At 41.2% G+C, this 18872-nt stretch overlaps 3 protein-coding genes across 10 annotated transcripts; 1 reads left to right on the plus strand and 2 right to left on the minus strand.

The window, feature by feature from the left end:
* Positions 1-523: 523 nt before the first annotated feature.
* Positions 524-3021, plus strand: LOC103848936. The gene is made up of 2 exons (XM_009125767.3): positions 524-1581; positions 1645-3021. Exons 1-2 carry the CDS (start codon positions 856-858, stop codon positions 2914-2916), a joined length of 1998 nt encoding a protein of 665 aa, XP_009124015.1. The 5' UTR covers positions 524-855; the 3' UTR covers positions 2917-3021.
* LOC103848933 (disease resistance-like protein DSC2) lies at positions 2691-12772 on the minus strand. 8 transcript variants are annotated; one of them, XR_001957048.2, is made up of 10 exons: positions 11007-11981; positions 10795-10909; positions 10573-10680; positions 9702-10346; positions 9065-9310; positions 7496-8005; positions 6133-7240; positions 5749-6051; positions 3853-5661; positions 3367-3689 (listed from the first exon to the last, which is right to left on the minus strand). XR_001957048.2 is itself a non-coding variant. In XM_033290935.1 (8 exons), the coding sequence occupies exons 1-8, from the start codon at positions 12612-12614 to the stop codon at positions 3105-3107; spliced, it is 3552 nt and encodes a 1183-aa protein (XP_033146826.1). In that variant the 5' UTR covers positions 12615-12772; the 3' UTR covers positions 2691-3104. The 8 variants fall into 8 exon arrangements, 1 of the variants encoding a protein (XP_033146826.1); XR_004457936.1 differs by having other exon boundaries at positions 9065-9380; XR_004457935.1 differs by having other exon boundaries at positions 9065-9380; positions 9690-10346.
* A 335-nt stretch (positions 12773-13107) lies between these two features.
* LOC103848935 (disease resistance-like protein DSC2) lies at positions 13108-18714 on the minus strand. Its single transcript, XM_033290936.1, is given in 6 exon segments — positions 13108-14885; positions 14974-15276; positions 15357-16461; positions 16728-17249; positions 17686-17798; positions 17900-18714. Coding segments are annotated over 5 exon segments (3579 nt in total). The 5' UTR covers positions 17706-17798; positions 17900-18714; the 3' UTR covers positions 13108-13256.
* Between the last annotated feature and the right edge of the window lie 158 nt (positions 18715-18872).

Genomic DNA, 18872 nt, shown 5'->3' on the forward strand with positions numbered 1-18872 from the left:
AAAGAATGAATAGTCTTCTTCAAACTTATAATGATGGTTAAGCTTTAACTACAAGTCATAATGCACATTTATTGAATGATTGATTATAGGGCCCTTAAGTTTAAAGCCACCGCAAGTGGGCATTTTCTTGTTTTTATCAAAATTTGGAATAGTTTAGGAACTACCACTCACATGTCGTTTACTGTGCATAAATTATAAAACCTCAACGTCTGGTTTCAACCAAACTAGCGATGCGCCTAATTAGATGAAACATCATTCCATTATTGTTTCCTATTTACATAGTTCTTATCCGCTTTCTTACAAAAATTCAACAAAAAAAAAGACTAATAATGGACGATTCTGATATGTAGTAAAATGCAAAAAATCACCATTGATTCCTGCATCAGTTGAAAATACTTTCACGTAATTCTTTTTTCCTCTTCTGGAAAATTAACAGCTTTTACAGAATGATTTGGAATATACTGTACTAACTACTAACCTTTTCATGATGGTATATAAAAGATAAAACACGTAAGGATATGGTCCACTCACGGGAATGGAATCTATATTTTTCCGATGCCGATCAAAATAAAACTTTTTAAATAATTTTTCTGGTCATAGCATACAAAAGTTTCTGTCTTCGCCACGACAACACAATCCTCAAGGCTTCTCCTTTTTGTTGTCTTCTGCTTCATCTCTTTGTGTTCTGTCGTAAAAAGTCTCCCTTCATTTCTAACCATTCATATTGATCTTTCCTAATCTACTTCCTTCCTCTGTTTTCTTAAAGTCTCCTCCTTCACATATGCTCTGTTTTCATTGAACTCCATTGGTTTTGGTTTAAGAGAACCGGTTCATCATCTAAACCGGTTAACGGACATGCCACCGCCGATATTTCCTCTCCGTTGGGAGAGCACCGGAGACCAGTGGTGGTACGCTTCCCCAATCGACTGCGCCGCGGCTAACGGTCTCTACGACGTCGTCATCGAGCTCCTCCACCACGACACGAACCTTCTCGTCAAACTCACCTCCCTCCGCCGCATCCGCCGCCTCGAAACCGTCTGGGACGACGACGGCGACGGAGACAACTCCTCCTCCCAGGTGGCGCTGAACCGCTCCCGCGTCGCGAGGAGGCTGTTGGAGGAGTGCGAGATCGGTAACGGAGATAACTCACTCATCAGAGCTGGATACGGCGGCTGGCTGCTCTACACCGCCGCCTCCGCCGGAGACTTGGGGTTCGTTAAGAAGCTTCTCGAGAGAGATCCGCTTCTCGTGTTCGGAGAGGGAGAGTACGGCGTGACGGATGTTCTCTACGCGGCGGCGAGAGGTAGAAACGACGACGTTTTTCGTCTCGTGCTGGACTTCGCTTTGCTGCCGGCTGATATCGCCGGCGTCGAAGAAACAGACGGCGGGAAACTGACGGAGAGGCAGTTAATAGTAAAGGAAGAGATGGTTAAAAGAGGGGTCCACAGTGCTGCGAGAGGCGGACACGTGGCGATCTTGGAAGAGTTTTTACTCTCTGGTAAATACGACGCCGTTTTGGGACTCAGAGATGCTCATGGTTCTACTCTCTTGCACTCTGCTTCTTGCAGAGGTCAAATCAAAGTAAGAACAACAAAATCAAATAATTCTTAAAATTAAATGTATTAATTCACATATATAATGTAGGTGGTGAAGTATCTTATAACGAAGTACGATTCAATAATGGCGATTAAAGACAGCCATGGAAACACAGCTTTACACATAGCTGCTTACAAGGGTCACTTAGCTGTAATGGAGGCTCTAATAAACGAATCTCCACCGTTGATCTCAGCTGTTAACAACGAAGGTGACACGTGCCTACACATGGTCGTGTCTGGTTTCGCAGCCTCCGGGTTTAAGCGGTTAGACAGACAAATGGAGCTTCTGAAGAAGTTAATCTCAGGAGGAGGAAGCTTGTCCGTTGACTTTTCTAAGATAGTCAACGTTAGAAACGGTAACGGAAGAACTGTGGTTCATTTAGCCGTGATGGATGTTCTCAACACCGTTAGACTTGACGTCGTTGAGATTCTGTTGAGAGTCCCAGGCGTTGATCTCAACGTTGCTGATATAGATGGTATGACTCCTGTTGATTTGCTTGAACGCCAAACGCCGAGAACTGCGGTTTCTGATTTGTTGATCAAACGGCTTAAATCCGCGGGTGGGAGATCAAACGGCGGTTGTGAGAAGGTTATACCGTTTAGAGAAGAGCGTTACGGGTTCTGCGGCAGTCCAGGAACTGCGTTTGAGATATCTGATTCCGAGATTTTTCTATTCACTGCGGCGAGAACGGATCATCATACCGCTTCAAACGCTGAAATGAGTCCAGATAGGGAGAGTTTAGACGGAATCAGCGAGTGTTCCACCGAAATGACAACGCATTCGAAACGCAAACGCAGTACAGGAGCGCGTCTCAAGCTTCTGTTGCGGTGGGCTAAGAAGGAAGAAACAGAGGAGAATCGACGTTTCTCTGGAGATGATAACAACAACCGTCGTGTGCTGCCTCTCAGAGAGATGTATTCGAGATCAATGTCGCCGTCTGAGGTTGGAAACAGAGGAAGAGCGTTTCCTATGAGAACAGAGAGCGGTGATCTCCCGAGCTTATCGGTGAGGTTGAAGTTCACTGAAGGGTTGATGAAAGGAGTGGTGGTTCAGGAGTCTCCGAGGTTTGTGTTCTCGCCTCCTGTTGTTTCTGATTACTCTGGAGCTCCGTCGTCGGCTTGTACGTCGCCGTTTCAGACGGTTTCTTCTGAATTGGAGAGGAAGACACCTGCCATGAAGAAACAGAGGTCTTTTGTGAACAGGTACTTGTGTTTCAGCGGTAAAGGGTTAGCCATTGACGGTTCTTCTGAGATGAGTAATGGCACTGGTACTCGTCTTCGTCCCCGGAGTTTTAAAAGAGTCATGTCTTTGGTTTCTTAGATACATACTTTGCTTTCTTGTGTCACACGTTACCTAATGCTCATGTATTTCTATAAAAAGTAAAGAACTGAATACAAACAAAGTACTGCCGATGCTTCGTGTAAACTTTTACTGCAAGATCTGCTCCCCACCCACAACATTAGCATCAGACTCTCTCATAAACCCACTAGCTTCCTTAACAAGCGCTTTCATAGACAACCTAAACAGCAAGAAAACATGATCCCTCATGTATGTATCCATTATAACACCGTATCTCGTCGAATTCACCAGAATCCATGTCCTCAACTCACTCATTTCACTAGCATCGAAGAAAGAACACTATAGGAATACGAAGTTGGGTAATCTCCATCCTTCAATCTCACTTTTCATTGCCCAAACATCAAAACGGTAAGAGCCCTAACCATTTGTCCAACACAGAAGAACCTACAAATATGTCGGATGTTAAGCCCATTTAGGAATTATCGACTTCTGATCAAATAAAATAAACCACTCTCAACATACGTTCCTGTTCCCAAATGAACAGTGCTTTAACATGTCAATTATACAAATGTTATTATAAAATAGATGCTTCAAAATAGAAACAAACAACTGACATATTCGAATAACAAAATGACCAATCGCAGTTTCAGTCCAAGAGAGCCGTGCCACAGATGTAGATGCTAATGCCACAGATCCAAAAGACAAGTACCTATACGCAAAGATAAGCTACAAGGACACACAAGCACCCAACTCTTTTCTGCTCTCTCTACTCTTCATCCATGACGTACGGAAACCTGATTTGGTTATTATCACAAAACATTGTCAGAATCCAAATTCATATTAGTCACTCCATGAGGAAATGATAAAAGCTCAAACTCTTGTGGGGCTGTTGAAACTGTGCGGTTATCCCAATTATTATCATTAAATTAATAAATTGCTTCTTTCCAGAAAGCTTACCAGTTAAATTGTCTCTTGTTCACATTGTTCCTGCATGTAAGTTTCTCTATCTTGATGTCTGCAGTTTCTTTGTACTCAGCTTCGTTGTGAGTATCTTCACAGCATCCATGGTCACCATGAACATCAGGATCTTCCAAGAGTTGTACAGCAAAGTCTTTCACATTCTTACCAGAGTTCTTGAACTCAAAATGAAGCTCGCAGACATTCACATTGTTCCTGCATTTTCTCTATCTTGATGTCTGCAGTTACTTTCTGTTCAGCTTCGTTGTGAGTATCTTCCAAGAGTTTTATAGCAAAGTCTTTTACATCCCAGTATTTACCAGTGATCTCGTAGAACTCAAAATGAAGCTCGCTAAAATTCACATCTGTTTCAGGAAGGTTTAGTGAGATGGAAGATTCCAAGAAATACAAATGCTCCTTAGATCCAAGTGTTGCTGGTAGATAGTACGCGCGTGATCCATGTCCAACATCGACGCCATTTTGAACGCACCAGATGTCACATGAAAGCCTCTTGCCACACATGCATTCCTCGTCCTCATCATCCTCGTCCTCTATATAACCTCTATGAAGCAGCAAAAGACAAGCTTTAAATCTTAAGAATAAAGGAAGATGGCTCTGGACCGTTAGTAAACCCTCTCTTGCTCGGTGATCAAAGTCTGCAGGCAGTTCTCCACCAGGAAAGAGCGCAGACTTGCAATCCGATACCTCAATGAGTTCTCTCGCTGGTTTGCTCAGCTTGGAACAATTAATAAAGATGAGACATCTCTCTGGATTGCTAACTAAGCCATCTATTCTCTCCAGCGACTTACAGTTAGATGCATCAAGGAGTGAGACGCAATACGGAATGTGGGGCAATGACACAAGACTCTTGCACCCTTTGAGGTTTATACATAATGGTAGACGAGTCTCCGAATCACCACCTGAGGAATCTGTTCCCGTATCGCTCAAGCCCGAGTCCAACTCTTCGATGTTGTCAGGAAAACTATGGATCACCCGAAGGCTGCGGCAATCTTCCAAGTCCAATTCACGAAGATGGGGCCACGACCATATGGATGAAGGGACTTCTTCTATAGAAGTATCGCTCAGATTAAGATAACTAATGCTTGTAGATATCTCTGGAAATGTTCTCAATTGTGTACAGGAACTGAGATAAAGTCGAGAGAGAGATTGCAGGTTGACGTTGGTTGGAAATACCTTTAGCTTCTTGCAGCGAGACAAGCTTAGTCTAGTGAGACGTGTGAGATTCTGAATCGATGGAGGAATTTCTTCTATTCTCGCGATGATTAATGTTAGGTTTTCGATGGTGTCAGGAACATCTGGAAACACCTCGAGTCTTTCGGCATTCACACAGAGATCACGAAGACACGAAAAAGCCATGATTGATGAAGGAAACTCTTCTATCTCTGTATCAGTAATACTGAATTCTGTAATGTTTCCGGAAATATCAAGAAAGCTTCTCAACTGTGACCCCAAACGGTTTAGCTTTGAGCATCCTAAAATTAACAGTTTCTTTAACTTACTGAGGCTCCAAATAGAGGATGGGAGTTCAACCAGACCCTCGCATCCCTCGACATTCAAGGCCTCGAGATTAATGGCATTCCCAATGGAAGAGGGGATCTTGGTCAACTTTCGGCAATATTCGAGATGCAACTCCTCGAGACTAGTGGACTTCCCAATAGAGGAGATCTCCGACAGACTTGAGCAGAAACCAGCCCTCAGTACCTTGAGATTAGTGGCATTAGACAGATCCGGAAGTTCTTTGAGGTAGACGGAACCAGACAGCTCTATCAACTTCAGACATGGGAGAGGCTGCACATAGTATAAATTAAGCCAGAACTGCGTTTATAAAATGAAAAGCAAAGAAATTAAATGGTAAAATCACATAAAACTACTTACAATAGGTTCTTCCCACAGCTTTTCAAGGTTGCTGTCCTCCATCATAAGTTTGACAAGACGCCGCGGTTGAAACTCACGAGGAAAACACGTCAACGGAAATCGATACCATTCGAGAAACTTAAGCTTACTAGCTCTAAACTTCAGACCCTGGGGTAAGAGAAGTTGGATGTTGTCATACAAACCCCGTTTCTTGAATCTTAAGAACTGGAGCCTAGACATCCCTTCAAAGGCTCGCTCGTCAATAATTAATTCTCCCCTGACTTCCGATAAGTCAAAATTTATTCCTATAATAGTTTCGGTGCCCTGAAAGAACTTTCATTAGCTACAAATGATCGAGAAAATAGTAGCAAGAAAAGACTGGATACAGTTTATCTCAAAACTTACAGCATTTTCCTCGAGCACATCACAAATGTCCAGAGCATCGACCAAGAACTGACGTTTCCCAGGATCAGAAACAGATTGTTTACGAATAATTTCTTTGGCCAATTTCTCCAGCAAGTTATGAACCACCAACCGTCCCCATTCGTCATAAGATATGAAACATTTATCGAACAACACTTGGAGCCCGTGTTTGACGTTCAAACGACTCTCCGCAAGACAGTCCACCACGTCATTAATGCTTTCACCTTTGAAAAAACATGCTATATGAAGAAACAGTCCTTGATCTTCCTCGCATAAAGCCTCATAGCTGACCCTTAATACTTTCCCAATCTCCCCATCCAGACTCGTCCTAAGTCGAGGCAATGCATTTATCCAATGATCTCTGGACATTCCTCGCAGATATGCGCCAAAAACACATAGACCCAAAGGAAGACGACCGGCGAGCCGTGTAACTTCTATGGCCATGTCCTCAAACCCAGATGACGGTGACTTATGACGAAAAGCAGACAGACAGAGAATTTCAAGAGCTTCAGATAAAGATGGAAAATCCACATGGTAAATATGGTTGATCTCATGTGCTACCAAAAGCTTTTTATCCTTTGTCGTGATGACAATCCTACTTTGAGGCCCAAACCAGCAAGTTTTGTCAGTCATGGCTTCTAGCTGCTTTAAGTCATCCACATCATCAAGAACGACAAGCACCTTCTTGTCCTTCAGCCTTGCTTTTGCCACACCCAGATGACCTATTTTTACATCTTTCTGACTTAAGGTCTTTGACAAAAGTTGTTCTTGTAACTGCAACTTGAACGCGTGCTCGTCTCGATAGTTTTGCTCAAACTTCCCTTGGATACTCTCAATAAAAGCAGCATGTGTAAACTTACTAGAGAGCTCTCCATATAAAGCTCTGGCGATGGTCGTCTTACCAATTCCAGAAGGACCCCAGATACCAACCATCCGGACTTCATCGGATTCTAAGGACAATAATGACTCTATCTCCTTGATATGAGTTCCAATCCCAACCAAGCAGCTGGAATCATTTGATGTTGTGGAATCATTGAACTTGTTCGAAACATCCGTAACAACTTTTGCAGTCATGACCGCATCATCATCACTAAAAGAAAAAAAAAGATGAATACCTCTGTTAATTAGTCAAGACATAAATGACACGCACATCAAAAATATATCAACAGGGCAAGAAATTTCACATTATAATGCATCTCTGCCCCAGATCTAGACAAACTTAAGTCGCAACAGTATAATTAATGATCCTATCTCACTCCCTCGCTATAGTGTGTACCAGATATATAGACTCAGATGTTTAAGAAGATTAGGACCAATCTATCAAGTGGAGATCGAAAGGACTTACAAGTTACTTGTATGGTAACCAGCGAGTTGAGCCACAATATGCAAAGCTTTTCTCCATCTCTCAACTTCCTCCGTTGATTTCTCTGCACAAGTTTTATCAAAGACAGCTCCGAAGTCTCCCTTCTGCTTTTTCACGTCAGATGGATCCACTTCATAGAAAATCACCTCCACCGTCTGCTTATCTTCATCCCAACACCTCATGATCTCCACCAACTCGTTCAGACACCATGTTGATGAAGCGTAGTTCCTCGAGATCAAGACAATTGCAATTAACGATCCTCTTATAGCTTCTGTGAGCTCGGGACCAATCAACTTGCTCCTCTCTATGTCATTGTCTATGAAGACGTCGATTGCTTTCTCTTTGAACTCCTTCAGTAAGTAGCTGAGACAGCCTCTACGGACATCTGGCCCGTGGAAGCTAGGAAAGACATGGTGTTTACAATGACGAGACAAAGTAGAAAGAGCCATCAGACGAGCAGATCTGAAAATGTATTTCAGAAAGAAAAAAAATCTGCGGAATGAAAGAAAAAGATTTGTTAAAATGTATTATCAGCGTAGTAAACAACTTATAGAAGGAATATATAACAACTCGCAATCAAGTCTTTCATTACCTTCAGGAAGATTCATGGAATTTAAATAGACTAAGACAACTGGGGAAACAAAGTCAACAAAAGTTGACGACAAAAGTTGATATCCTAGTCATGTCTAAGCCCTACCATCGTTTGTAAGTTTCTAAGAAGTCAAGAACCTTTACTATCGTGAGACTAGGCCACTTATTATCTTCACAGACACACTGACATACATGTAGTTTCAATAAAAATGTCATTAACACTCGACAGAGAAATATGGGTCCATGAATTGAAACATTAATTGGTTCCAAATACATCTTAGTTTCTATACGACTATGGAACTTCTTCAATCGATAGAGAGAAAAGAAAAATGCTCTGTTTGCAGAAAGAAAAAACAAATTTCCAGAAGTAATAAAATATTGTGGTTACTCTATTTCAAAAAGGAGGCAGCAAGGAAAAAGACCATCAAATTACAAGGAAGTAACAGAAGTAATAAAATATTTTGGTTACTCTTTTTCAAGAAGGAGGCAGCAAGGAAAAAGACACGCAAATTACAAGGAAGCAAGTAATCAAAGCCAAAGTCTCCATCACTATCTAATTTCACAAATATGCAGCTTCATGGCAAAGAGAATCAATATCTCAAAACTGTAGTTGCAAAAGTCATGACTGAACAATCTCCGAAGATGCCAATTCTTTATTTCTCCAAAAAGATAGGATAAGGACAGGTAATTTGATTGTTTCTCATCCAATTCTAAGGTTCAGATACAGTGACACTATTGATGCAACATGATGACACATGATGACACTTTTCATCAAGGTCTCTGAAACAATATACAAATATCCGAAGATGCCAATTCTCCAATGATATTCAATTACAAAACTGAGAAATAAAGAATGATACAGAGAAAAACTCAACGAAACAATGTTGCAACAAGATGATAAACACACATAGCAATAATTTATTTTATTTTAAACACAGGCGAAATCTAACGAATACTCACCAGTCGTGTGCCTCTCAGAGAGATGTATTTGAGATCAAGGCCTCCGTCTGAGAACAGAGAGCGGCGATCTCCCGAGCTTATCAGTGAGGTTGAAGTTCACAGAAAGGTTAATGAAAGGAGTTGTGGTGCAGGAATCTCCAAGGTTTGTGTTCTCGCCTCCGGTGGTTTCTGATTACTCTGGAGCTCCGTCGTCTGCTTGTACGTAGCCGTTTCAGACGGTTTCTTCAGAACTGGAGAGGAAAACACCTGCCATGAAGAAACAGAGATCTTCCATGAACAAATACTTGCGTCACACGTCACCTAATCGTCATGTAAACTTGTAAAGACAAATAAATTATGGTTTTTCATGTGAAGGAAATTTTAACTGTGGAAATATCACTTAGATAACGAGTAAATTATGACATGGCTCGTCGAGATCCCATATATTCCTAGCAATCACATGGCTCAGGGCTTGTTCATAACAATAATATACTTTGAATTAATTTCCATCTGTCACAAGCAGAGGAGAAAAGTAACACTAAAAACTATAAACCTAAGGAACTTTGAGAAATAGCTGGGAAGAAAGATAAGATTTCTGTTAATATTTAGATGCATCAAAGAAGGTGAAAATCATGGTTAAGGATACAAAAGAGGATACGGATTCACACAAAACTGCTGATGCTCCGAGTCTGGGTAAACTTTTGCTGCAAGATTATCGGAATAGACCACCAAAGTCAGACCAACCGAATGACTTGGTTTCTTTTAACTTCAATCTCTTTCAAACGAACTTTGAAGATAGATACAATCCATTTTAGTCTTGCTAGGTTCCCGACTGCTGCGGTCATAACGATCATCCCTTTTGGCCTTGGTAGGTTCCCGACCGCTGCGGTCATAACGATCATCCCTTTTGGTCTTGTAATCTGATGAACTCTTTTCACGAGATGATCCTACGTCGTTTGGTCCTTGTGAATTCATCATCTCTTCGATCACCGCGCTTTTATGATCTGTGACTCTGTTGTCTCTCTGAGCTAGTGCCTGAATCATATTCCTCATACAGGTTTCCTTTATCTGTATTGGTTCTAATCTCCACCCGATATTCGCTATTCTCTCCTTTCCGTTGCTTATAGGATCTTGGTGATGCGTCTGTTAATGTTGTTGATACATAACTGTATCCAAGGTCACTTTCTTTCTGACCCTTGCTTATAGAAGATGAGGAGTGTAATGGCATTCCCTTCTCAAAACATCCAATACCTCCTGCTAGCTTAACTTCTTCTGTAAATTCTTCTATCATATCCCTCAACACCTACAAGACAAAAGATGGAGTTAATAAATGAATGTCTTACGGTCGTAAATGAAAGTATGATTATAGCAACGTCCAGTTTAAAATGCCTCAACAGGACATGGTACTATGGTAGAGCCATAACATTCAACATTTTCATTAAGAAGTTCTATGAGAAGTATGCACCATTGACCATTATGCAGCAAAACATTCACAGCACTAAGAATTGAAAAAAAAAGAGATTTCATACCCGTCGAGGCGTTCGTTTCACCTTTTTACCACGGTAAGACATTCTTCGACGCTTGTAGTCTCTCTCTTCAGCTAAAAGCTCTTCTCTTGTCTTCATTTTATTCATATCCTACACGTTATAAACAATACAGTTGATATCTAGGCTACTTCAGCAAAAAATTCCCTAGAGTAATATTTGTTTCATTCATGTTATATAACAGTTAGTACTTGGTTTAGTATAAACCTGATTTGATAAGCGATGTCTGGGAAGACCATCATGATCAATAATAGGTCGGTAGCTAGGACGTTCCTTCCGTTCCTCAACAGCTTGAGCTGTCATAACACCATGCTAAGCTACCCTACAGAGTGATGTAGACATCATGAGGAATTAAACTCAGATTCAAACATGATATGAAAGTTAAACACTATAGAGATGGACAAAGATTTAAAACTAACCGCTGATATCTAATTAGTGGTTGGGCAAATCGAATTGCTCTTATTTTTCCTTCAAGCATGGATCTTTCATATAAAGCTGCAACAGCTGCTGCCACACGAGACACAGATATTCCTAGGGGAGTGTCCACAGTTTTGCCAACTTCCCCACCTAAGTTATTCTCCAAATGCTTCACCATCTTAAAGTTTACTGTTCGGACCGAAACAACATAATCTGAGAGGCAGATACTTCAATGCACTGTTTCAACATGTCTAGAGCAAAAAACTTCCCGTTCCCTTCTCCATACAATACAGCAAGCTGAGAGGCTAACCAAGACAACACTCGAAACAAAGCCGGACACTCAAACGTTCTGCTTTTGCAGCTCTGCTCACCCAAAACATTTTAGCATCAGACTCTAACATAAACCCACTAGCTTCCTTAACAACCGCTTTCAGAGACAACCTAAACAGCAAAAAAACATGATCCCTCATGTATGTATCCTTAACCCACTCGTTTCAACCGCTTCAGAACGAAGAATTGAACAAAGAACACTATAGGAGTACGAAGTTGGGTAATCTCTCCATCCTCCAATCTCACTTTTCATCGCGCAACACAGGAGAACATACAAACTCGCTGCATTCAACATTCAGAAGAACACTAGGAAGTGTAAAACGTCGCGTTTTACCATCGAGCTCGGAGAAGTTAACAACGCCAGGGCAATCGTTGTAGAAGAAGTTGTTCCCGAAGAAGGTGACGTCATCTAAGGAGAAACAGAGATCACCATCACCGTTGTTCAGCTACGGTAAGTCGAGTGTGTTTCGGTAACTACTAAATGATCCGAGAAGAGGAGTGAGATCGAGAGGCTTCCGGTGGCATGAGGTGATTTGGATCAAAAGGGCACCGAACTAAACCGTCCTTGTGGAGAAGAGAAGAGTGGTCTAGAGCTAGATTTTGCGAGAGGGAATCTAAGGTACGTTGACATTCTGATAACAGAGACTGTAAAGAGGAGAGTGTGCCGGAGAGGTCGTGAATTTCTGGCGGAGGCGGAGGGATGGAGTAAGTGTTGGGAATTTGCAGAGGAGGAAGATGAGGTTGGTGGAAGAAGTTTGGATTAGAGTTTAGAGGAGGATGAGGTCGGTGGAAGAAGTTTGGATTAGGGTTTTGGTAGTGAGGAAACGACGGCGGTCGATCCATCCGGCGACGGCGAAGTTCACAGGAAGAAGCACATTTAGTGTGTCGGATGTTAAGCCCATTTAAAAAGGCCCATTTATTTTTACGTCAGGCCCATTAGTTAAAAAAAATATCGATTTCTGATCAAAGAAAATACAGCACAGCACTCAAGAAATATGACTCCGGATCGGACCAGATCAATGCAGACAACATATATTCTTGTTCCCAAGTGAACAGTGCTGTAACAGGTCATTTTAACCAATATTGTTTACAGCTTCAAAATACAAACAAACTGATAGTCTCACTGATATGTACATGCTTAATGCCATAGACCAAAGAGGTAAAAGTAAAATCAAAAAGCTTTTCTGGTCTATTTTGTAAACAAGAATGCTAACTATACGCAACTACAAGGACGCATGCACCACCCAACTCTGTTCTGCTCCTCTATATTCTTCATCCATATCATCTTCTCCACACCATTTGAAACTAAATCTATGGCCGCCATAACTTTTCTTACTTGATTCTATGGTTCCATCATCTCATTTTTAATGCTTTCAACATGTAAATGATTAATCTAAACCTTTCTTAATCATATATCAAGCAAAAAAAAACAAGAATATGGCTTAGAAACGTTTCGGAGACGTCTCCGTCGACTCACCAATCCGTCCCCATTTGAGTCCTCGCCGTCCCTGCATTACTCGAGACGTTGACGTTTAAAGGAGTACACGTGCCGTACCCGTCCCCCGGCTGAATCCGGTACGTGAGACGGCACCAACTCAACGTCCCCGTGCATTCTAACCTCGTCATGAACATCAGGGTCTTCCAAGAGTGGTAGTGAGGAAACGCCGGCGGTCGATCCATCCGGAGACGGCGACGTTTACAGGAAAAAGGAGATTTTGAAAGAAATTGCTATGAACTGTCGCTGAGAAGAGACTTTCCCTCGTGCGAATTTAATGTTTCGGATTTAAGCCCATTTAGTTAGACCCATTAATCATTTAGTAAGGCCCATTGCTTAGGAATGATTTAAAAAAAGGCCCACAAACATTGTCAGAACCCAGTAAGTTGCTTCTTTCCAGAAAGCTTAGCTCTTAAATTGTTTCTCTTCACATTGTTCCTGCATGTAAGTTTTCTCTAATATTGATGTCCGCAGTTTCTTTGTAAGTATCACCACAGCATACATGGTCATCACGAACATCAGGGTCTTCGAAGAGCTGTAGACCAAAGTCTTTTACATCCCAGTATTTACCAGTGATCTTGAACTCAAAATGAAGCTCGCTGACATTCTCATCTGTTTCAGGAAGGTTTAGTGAAATGGAAGATTCCAAGAAATACAGATGCTCCTTGAATCCAAGTACTGCTGGTAGCTGGTACTTGCAGGATCCATGTCCAACATAGAGGCCATTCTGAACGTACCAGATGTCACAGAAAAGCCTCTTGGCACCCATCCATTCATCGTCCTTATCATCCTCACTGGCATCCTCGTCCTCTATATAGTGTCCATGAAGCAGCAAAAGGCAAGCTTTAAATCGTAAGAATAAAGGTAGAGGGCTCTGATCCAAATTGACAGTTAGTAAACCCTCTCTTGCTCGGTGATCAAATTCTGCAGGCAGTTCTCCACCAGGTAAGAGCGCAAACTTGTAATCCGATTCCTCGATGAGTTCTCTCGCTGCTTCACTCAGCTTGAAACAGTTAGCAAAACTGAGACATCTCTCTGGATTGCTAACTAAGCCATCTATTCTCTTCAGCGACTCACAGTTAGATGCATCAAGGTATGAGACGCGATACGGAATGTGGGGCAGTGACACAAGATTCTTGCACCCTTTGAGGTTTATACGTAAATCCCCACCTGAGAAATCTGTTCCCGTATTTCTCAAGTCCAACTCTTCGATGTTGTCAGGAACGCAATGGAACACCCGAAGGCTGTGGCAATCTTCCAAGTTCAATTTAAGAAGACTGGACCAAGACCATATGGATGAATGGACTTCTTCTATACCAGTATTGCTCAGATTAAGAGATCTAATGCCTACAGATATCTCTGGAAAAGTTCTCAATTGTGTGCAGGAACTGAGATCAAGTGAAGAGAGCGATTGCAGGTTGACGTTGGTTGGAAGGACCTTTAGCTTCTTGCAGCGAGGCATGCTTAGTGTAGTGAGACGTGAGAGATTCTTAATCGTCGGAGGAATTTCTTCTATTCCCGCATTGTGCAATTTTAACACTTCGATGGTGTCAGGAACATCTGGAAACACCCTGAGACTTTCGGCAGTCATTGTTGTGAGTTTACGAAGACACGAAAAAGCCATGATTGACGAAGGAAACTCTTCTATCGCTGTATTACTCATATCTAATTCTGTAATGTTTCCGGAAATATCAGGAAAGCTTCTCAACTGTGACCCCAAATGGTTAAGGTTTGGGCATCCTGCAATTAACAGTTTCTTTAACTTCTTAAGGCTCCAAATAGAGGAGGGGAGTTCAACCAGACCCTGGCACACCTGGACATTCAACGTCTTGAGATTAATAGCATTCCCAATGGACGAGGGGATCACAATCAACTCAAAGCAACCAGCGAGATGTAACTCCTCGAGACTAGTGGACTTCCCAATAGAGGAGATCTCCGACAGACTTGAGCAAAAACCAGCCCTCAGTACCTTGAGACTAGTGGCATTGGACAGATCCGGAAGTTCTTTGAGGTAGTCGGAACTAGACAGCTCTATCAACTTCAGACAAGGGAGAGGCTGCACATAGTTTAAATTAAGCCAGAACTGCGTTCTTAAAATGAAATGCAAAGAAATTAAATGGTAAAATCACATAAAAACTACTTACAATAGGTCCTTCCCACAGCTTTTCAAGCTTGCTGTGCTCCATCATAAGTTTGACAAGACGCCGCGGTTGAAACTCACGAGGAAAACATGCCAGCGGAAACTGATCCCATTCAAGAAATCTAAGTTTACTAGCTCTAAACTTCAGATCCTGGGGTAGGAGAAGTTTGGTGTTGTTATACAAACCCCGTTTCTGAAATCTTAAGAACTGGAGCCTAGACATCCCTTCAAAGGCTCGCTCGTCAATAATTAAGTCTCCCCTGACCTCCGATAAGTCAAAATCTATTCCTCTAATGGTTTCAGTGCCCTGAAAGAACTTTAATTAGCTACAAATGATCAAAAAATGGTAGCAAGAAAAGACTGGATACAGTTTATCTCAAAACTTACAGCATTTTCCTCGAGCACATCACAAATGTCCTGAGCATCCACCAAGAACTGACGTTTCCCAGGATTATCAGACTGTTTACGGACAATATCTTTAGCCAATTGCTCAAGCAAATTATGCACCGCCAACCGTCCCCATTTGCGTATAGATATGAAACATTTATCCAACAACACTTGGAGCCCGTGGTTGACGTTCAAACGACTCTCCGCAAGACACTCCACCACGTCAGTAATCCATTCACCTTTGAGAAAACATGCTATATGAAGAAACAATTCTTGATCTTCCTTGCATAAAGCATCATAGCTGAACCTTAACACTTTCTCAATCTTCCCATCAAGACTCGTCCTGAGTCTAGGTAATGCATGTATCCACCGATCCCTGGACATTCCTCGCAGATAAGCGCCAAAAACACATAGACCCAAAGGAAGACGACCGGCGAGCCGTGTAACTTCTATGGCCATGTCCTCAAACCCTGATGAAGGTGAATGTTGACGAAAAGCAGACAGACAGAGAATTTCAAGAGCTTCAGATGTAGATGGAAAATCCACTTGGTAAATATGGTTGATCTCATGTGCTACAAAAAGCTTTTTATCCTTTGTTGTGATGATAATCCTACTTTGAGGCCCAAACCAGCAAGTTTTGTCAGTCATGGCTTCTAGCTGCTTTAAGTCATCCACATCATCAAGAACGACAAGCACTTTCTTGTCCTTCAGTCTTGCTTTTGCCACACCCAAATGACCTATTTTAAAATCTTTCTGATTTAAGGTCTCAGACAAAAGTTTTTCTTGTAAATGCAACATGAAGGCGTGCTCGTCACGATAATTTTGCTCAAACTTCCCTTGGATACTCTCAATAAAAGCAGCATGTGTAAACTTACTAGAGAGCTCTCCGTATAAAGCTCTGGCGATGGTCGTCTTACCAATTCCAGCAGGACCCCAGATACCAACCATCCGGACTTCATCGGATTCTAAGGACAACAATGTCTGTATCTCCCGTATATGAGTTTCAATCCCAACTAAGCTGTCGGAATCATTTGATGTTGTAGAATCAATGAACTTGTTCGAAACATCTGTAACAATTTTTGCAATCATGACTGCATCATCATCACTAAAAGAGAAAAAGATGAATACATCCGTTAATTAGTCAGGAAATAAATGACATGTACATCAAAAATATATCAGCAGAACAAAGAAAATTCACGTGATAATGCCCCATTTCCATCATCTTTCCCAGATCTAAACAAACTTAACCCGCACAGTATAATTAATGATCCTATCTCACTCCCTCGCTATAGTGTTTACCAGATATATATAGACTCAGATGTGTTAAGAAGATTAGGACTAATCTATCAAGTGGAAATAGAAAAGACTTACTAGTTGCTTGTATGGTAACCAGCGATTTGAGCCACAATATGCAAAGCTTTTCTCCAGAAAGGACAACTTCATCGGATTCTAAGGACAACTTCCTCCGTTGATTTCTCTGCACAAGTTTTATCAAAGACAGCTCCGAAGTCGCCCTTCTGCTTTTTCACGTCAGATGGATCCACTTCATAGAAAATCACCTCCACCGTCTGCTTATCTTCTTCCCAACACTTCATGATCTGCACCAACTCGTTCAGACACCATGTTGATGAAGCGTAGTTCCGCGAGATCAAGACAACTGCAATTAACGATCCTCTTATAGCTTCTGTGAGCTCGGGACCAATCAACTTGCTCCTCTCTATATCATTGTCTATGAAGACGTCGATTGCTTTCTCTCTTAACTCCTTCAGTAAGTAGCTGAGAAAGCCTCTACGGACATCTGGCCCGTGGAAGCTAGGAAAGACATGGTGTTTACAATTGCGAGAGAGAGTCATCAGACGAGCAGATCTGAAAATGTATTTCAGAAAAACCAATCTGCGAAATGAAAAAAAAAGGATTGGTATGAACACAAATGTATTATCAGCGTAGTAAGAAGAAAAGCATATGAAGTCCAACCAAGTCTTTAATTACCAATCAGGAAAATTCCTGGAAGGAGCTGTAGACTAAGACAACTGGGAACACAAAGTCTATAAATGATGTCCCAGTCAGGTTTAGGCTCCACCATCGTTTGTAAGTTTCTAAGAAGCCAAGAACCATTATTATCTTGAGATTCGGCCACTTCTTATCTTCACAGACACACATACAATGTAGGTTCAATATAATTTGTCATTTAACACTCAATTGAGAAAGAAGCAGCTAGGGGAAAAAAAAGAAAAGCAAATTACAAGGAAGAAAGTAATCAAATCAAAGTCTCCATCAAAATCTAATTCCACAGATTAGTTATGCAGTTTCATGGCAAAGAGATCAATACCTCATAATACACATCTTCATCGTGTAAAATGAACCTCGTTACACGTTGTAAACAGCAACCTGGTGGAGTTTCATACTGATGATGTGATTGTTTCTCATCCATAAAACATGAATCTGCAATAAAAATTAATAATCAAATCGGCAGTTTTTGGAGGTTCAGATCATACGAAGAAAAAAAAACACAACACTCAATCGGGAGGCTAACGAATACTCACCAGTCACCAATGTGGTTCGCAGGGATCCTTTCCGCGGCCACGATTTGGAGAATTCCGATATTGACGACGGCATGACGGCAGCGGATCGACGGCGGAGATGGTGACGACGAGAGAAGGAGGTGTTTTCGGAGATTTTGAATTTAGATTTAATTTTGGGCATGTCGTAAATTTACTAATAATGTAAGGGCATTTTGATATTTTTGCGTATTCAGGAAGCTGAAACTAAAGACGAATGCTTGTTGGATCCAAAACGTGAAGTGTGATGGGCCTTGGGCCTGCTTTAGTTAGGTCTTCTATTATTACTGCTAAACCCAATTACAGGGTATTATGTAACACAGACACTATTATATTTGCTTATGGAACAGATCAATCAAACAATAGTGTGATGGATCCAAAAATGTGATGTATGATGGGCCAATTGGGCTTGCTTTAGTTAATTCTTCTATTTATTATTGCTAAACCAAATTACAGCGTACACAGACGTATCAATCAAACAATTTTGTTTCTCTATTTCTCATTGTCTAGCAGTAACAGGCTATCAAATACTGAAAATTGCTTTAAAATTCTTCTGTATAAGCAAATTTTCAGAAGTTGGAGAAGGCAAATCATCTTAAGATAAACAAAACAATCGCCCGGTTATACCATTCCATATACATTTTTCTTACTCTAAAGAGACCTGCTAATACTACTTACTATTCAAGTTTCAACAAGTTTCAGTATTTTTTTTTCATTTCAAAAAACCATGAAGCTCATGTTCCATGAATAAAACTCTAGAACACTAACAAATAAACATGATTAACAAAACATAATTGGTTGAATTCTTCCTACATCTCTAAACAACATCATCATTAAACTCTAAAAATACATAGCTTAATTGATTAGAGTGACAAAATGTAATACTTGTCCGACACTATAGCAGAGTGATTCAATGTCTCGATAATATTTCTAAAACATCATCAACCTAAGTTTCGCC

This window comes from Brassica rapa, chromosome A05 (assembly GCF_000309985.2).
Source record: "Brassica rapa cultivar Chiifu-401-42 chromosome A05, CAAS_Brap_v3.01, whole genome shotgun sequence".
NCBI lineage: Eukaryota > Viridiplantae > Streptophyta > Magnoliopsida > Brassicales > Brassicaceae > Brassica > Brassica rapa.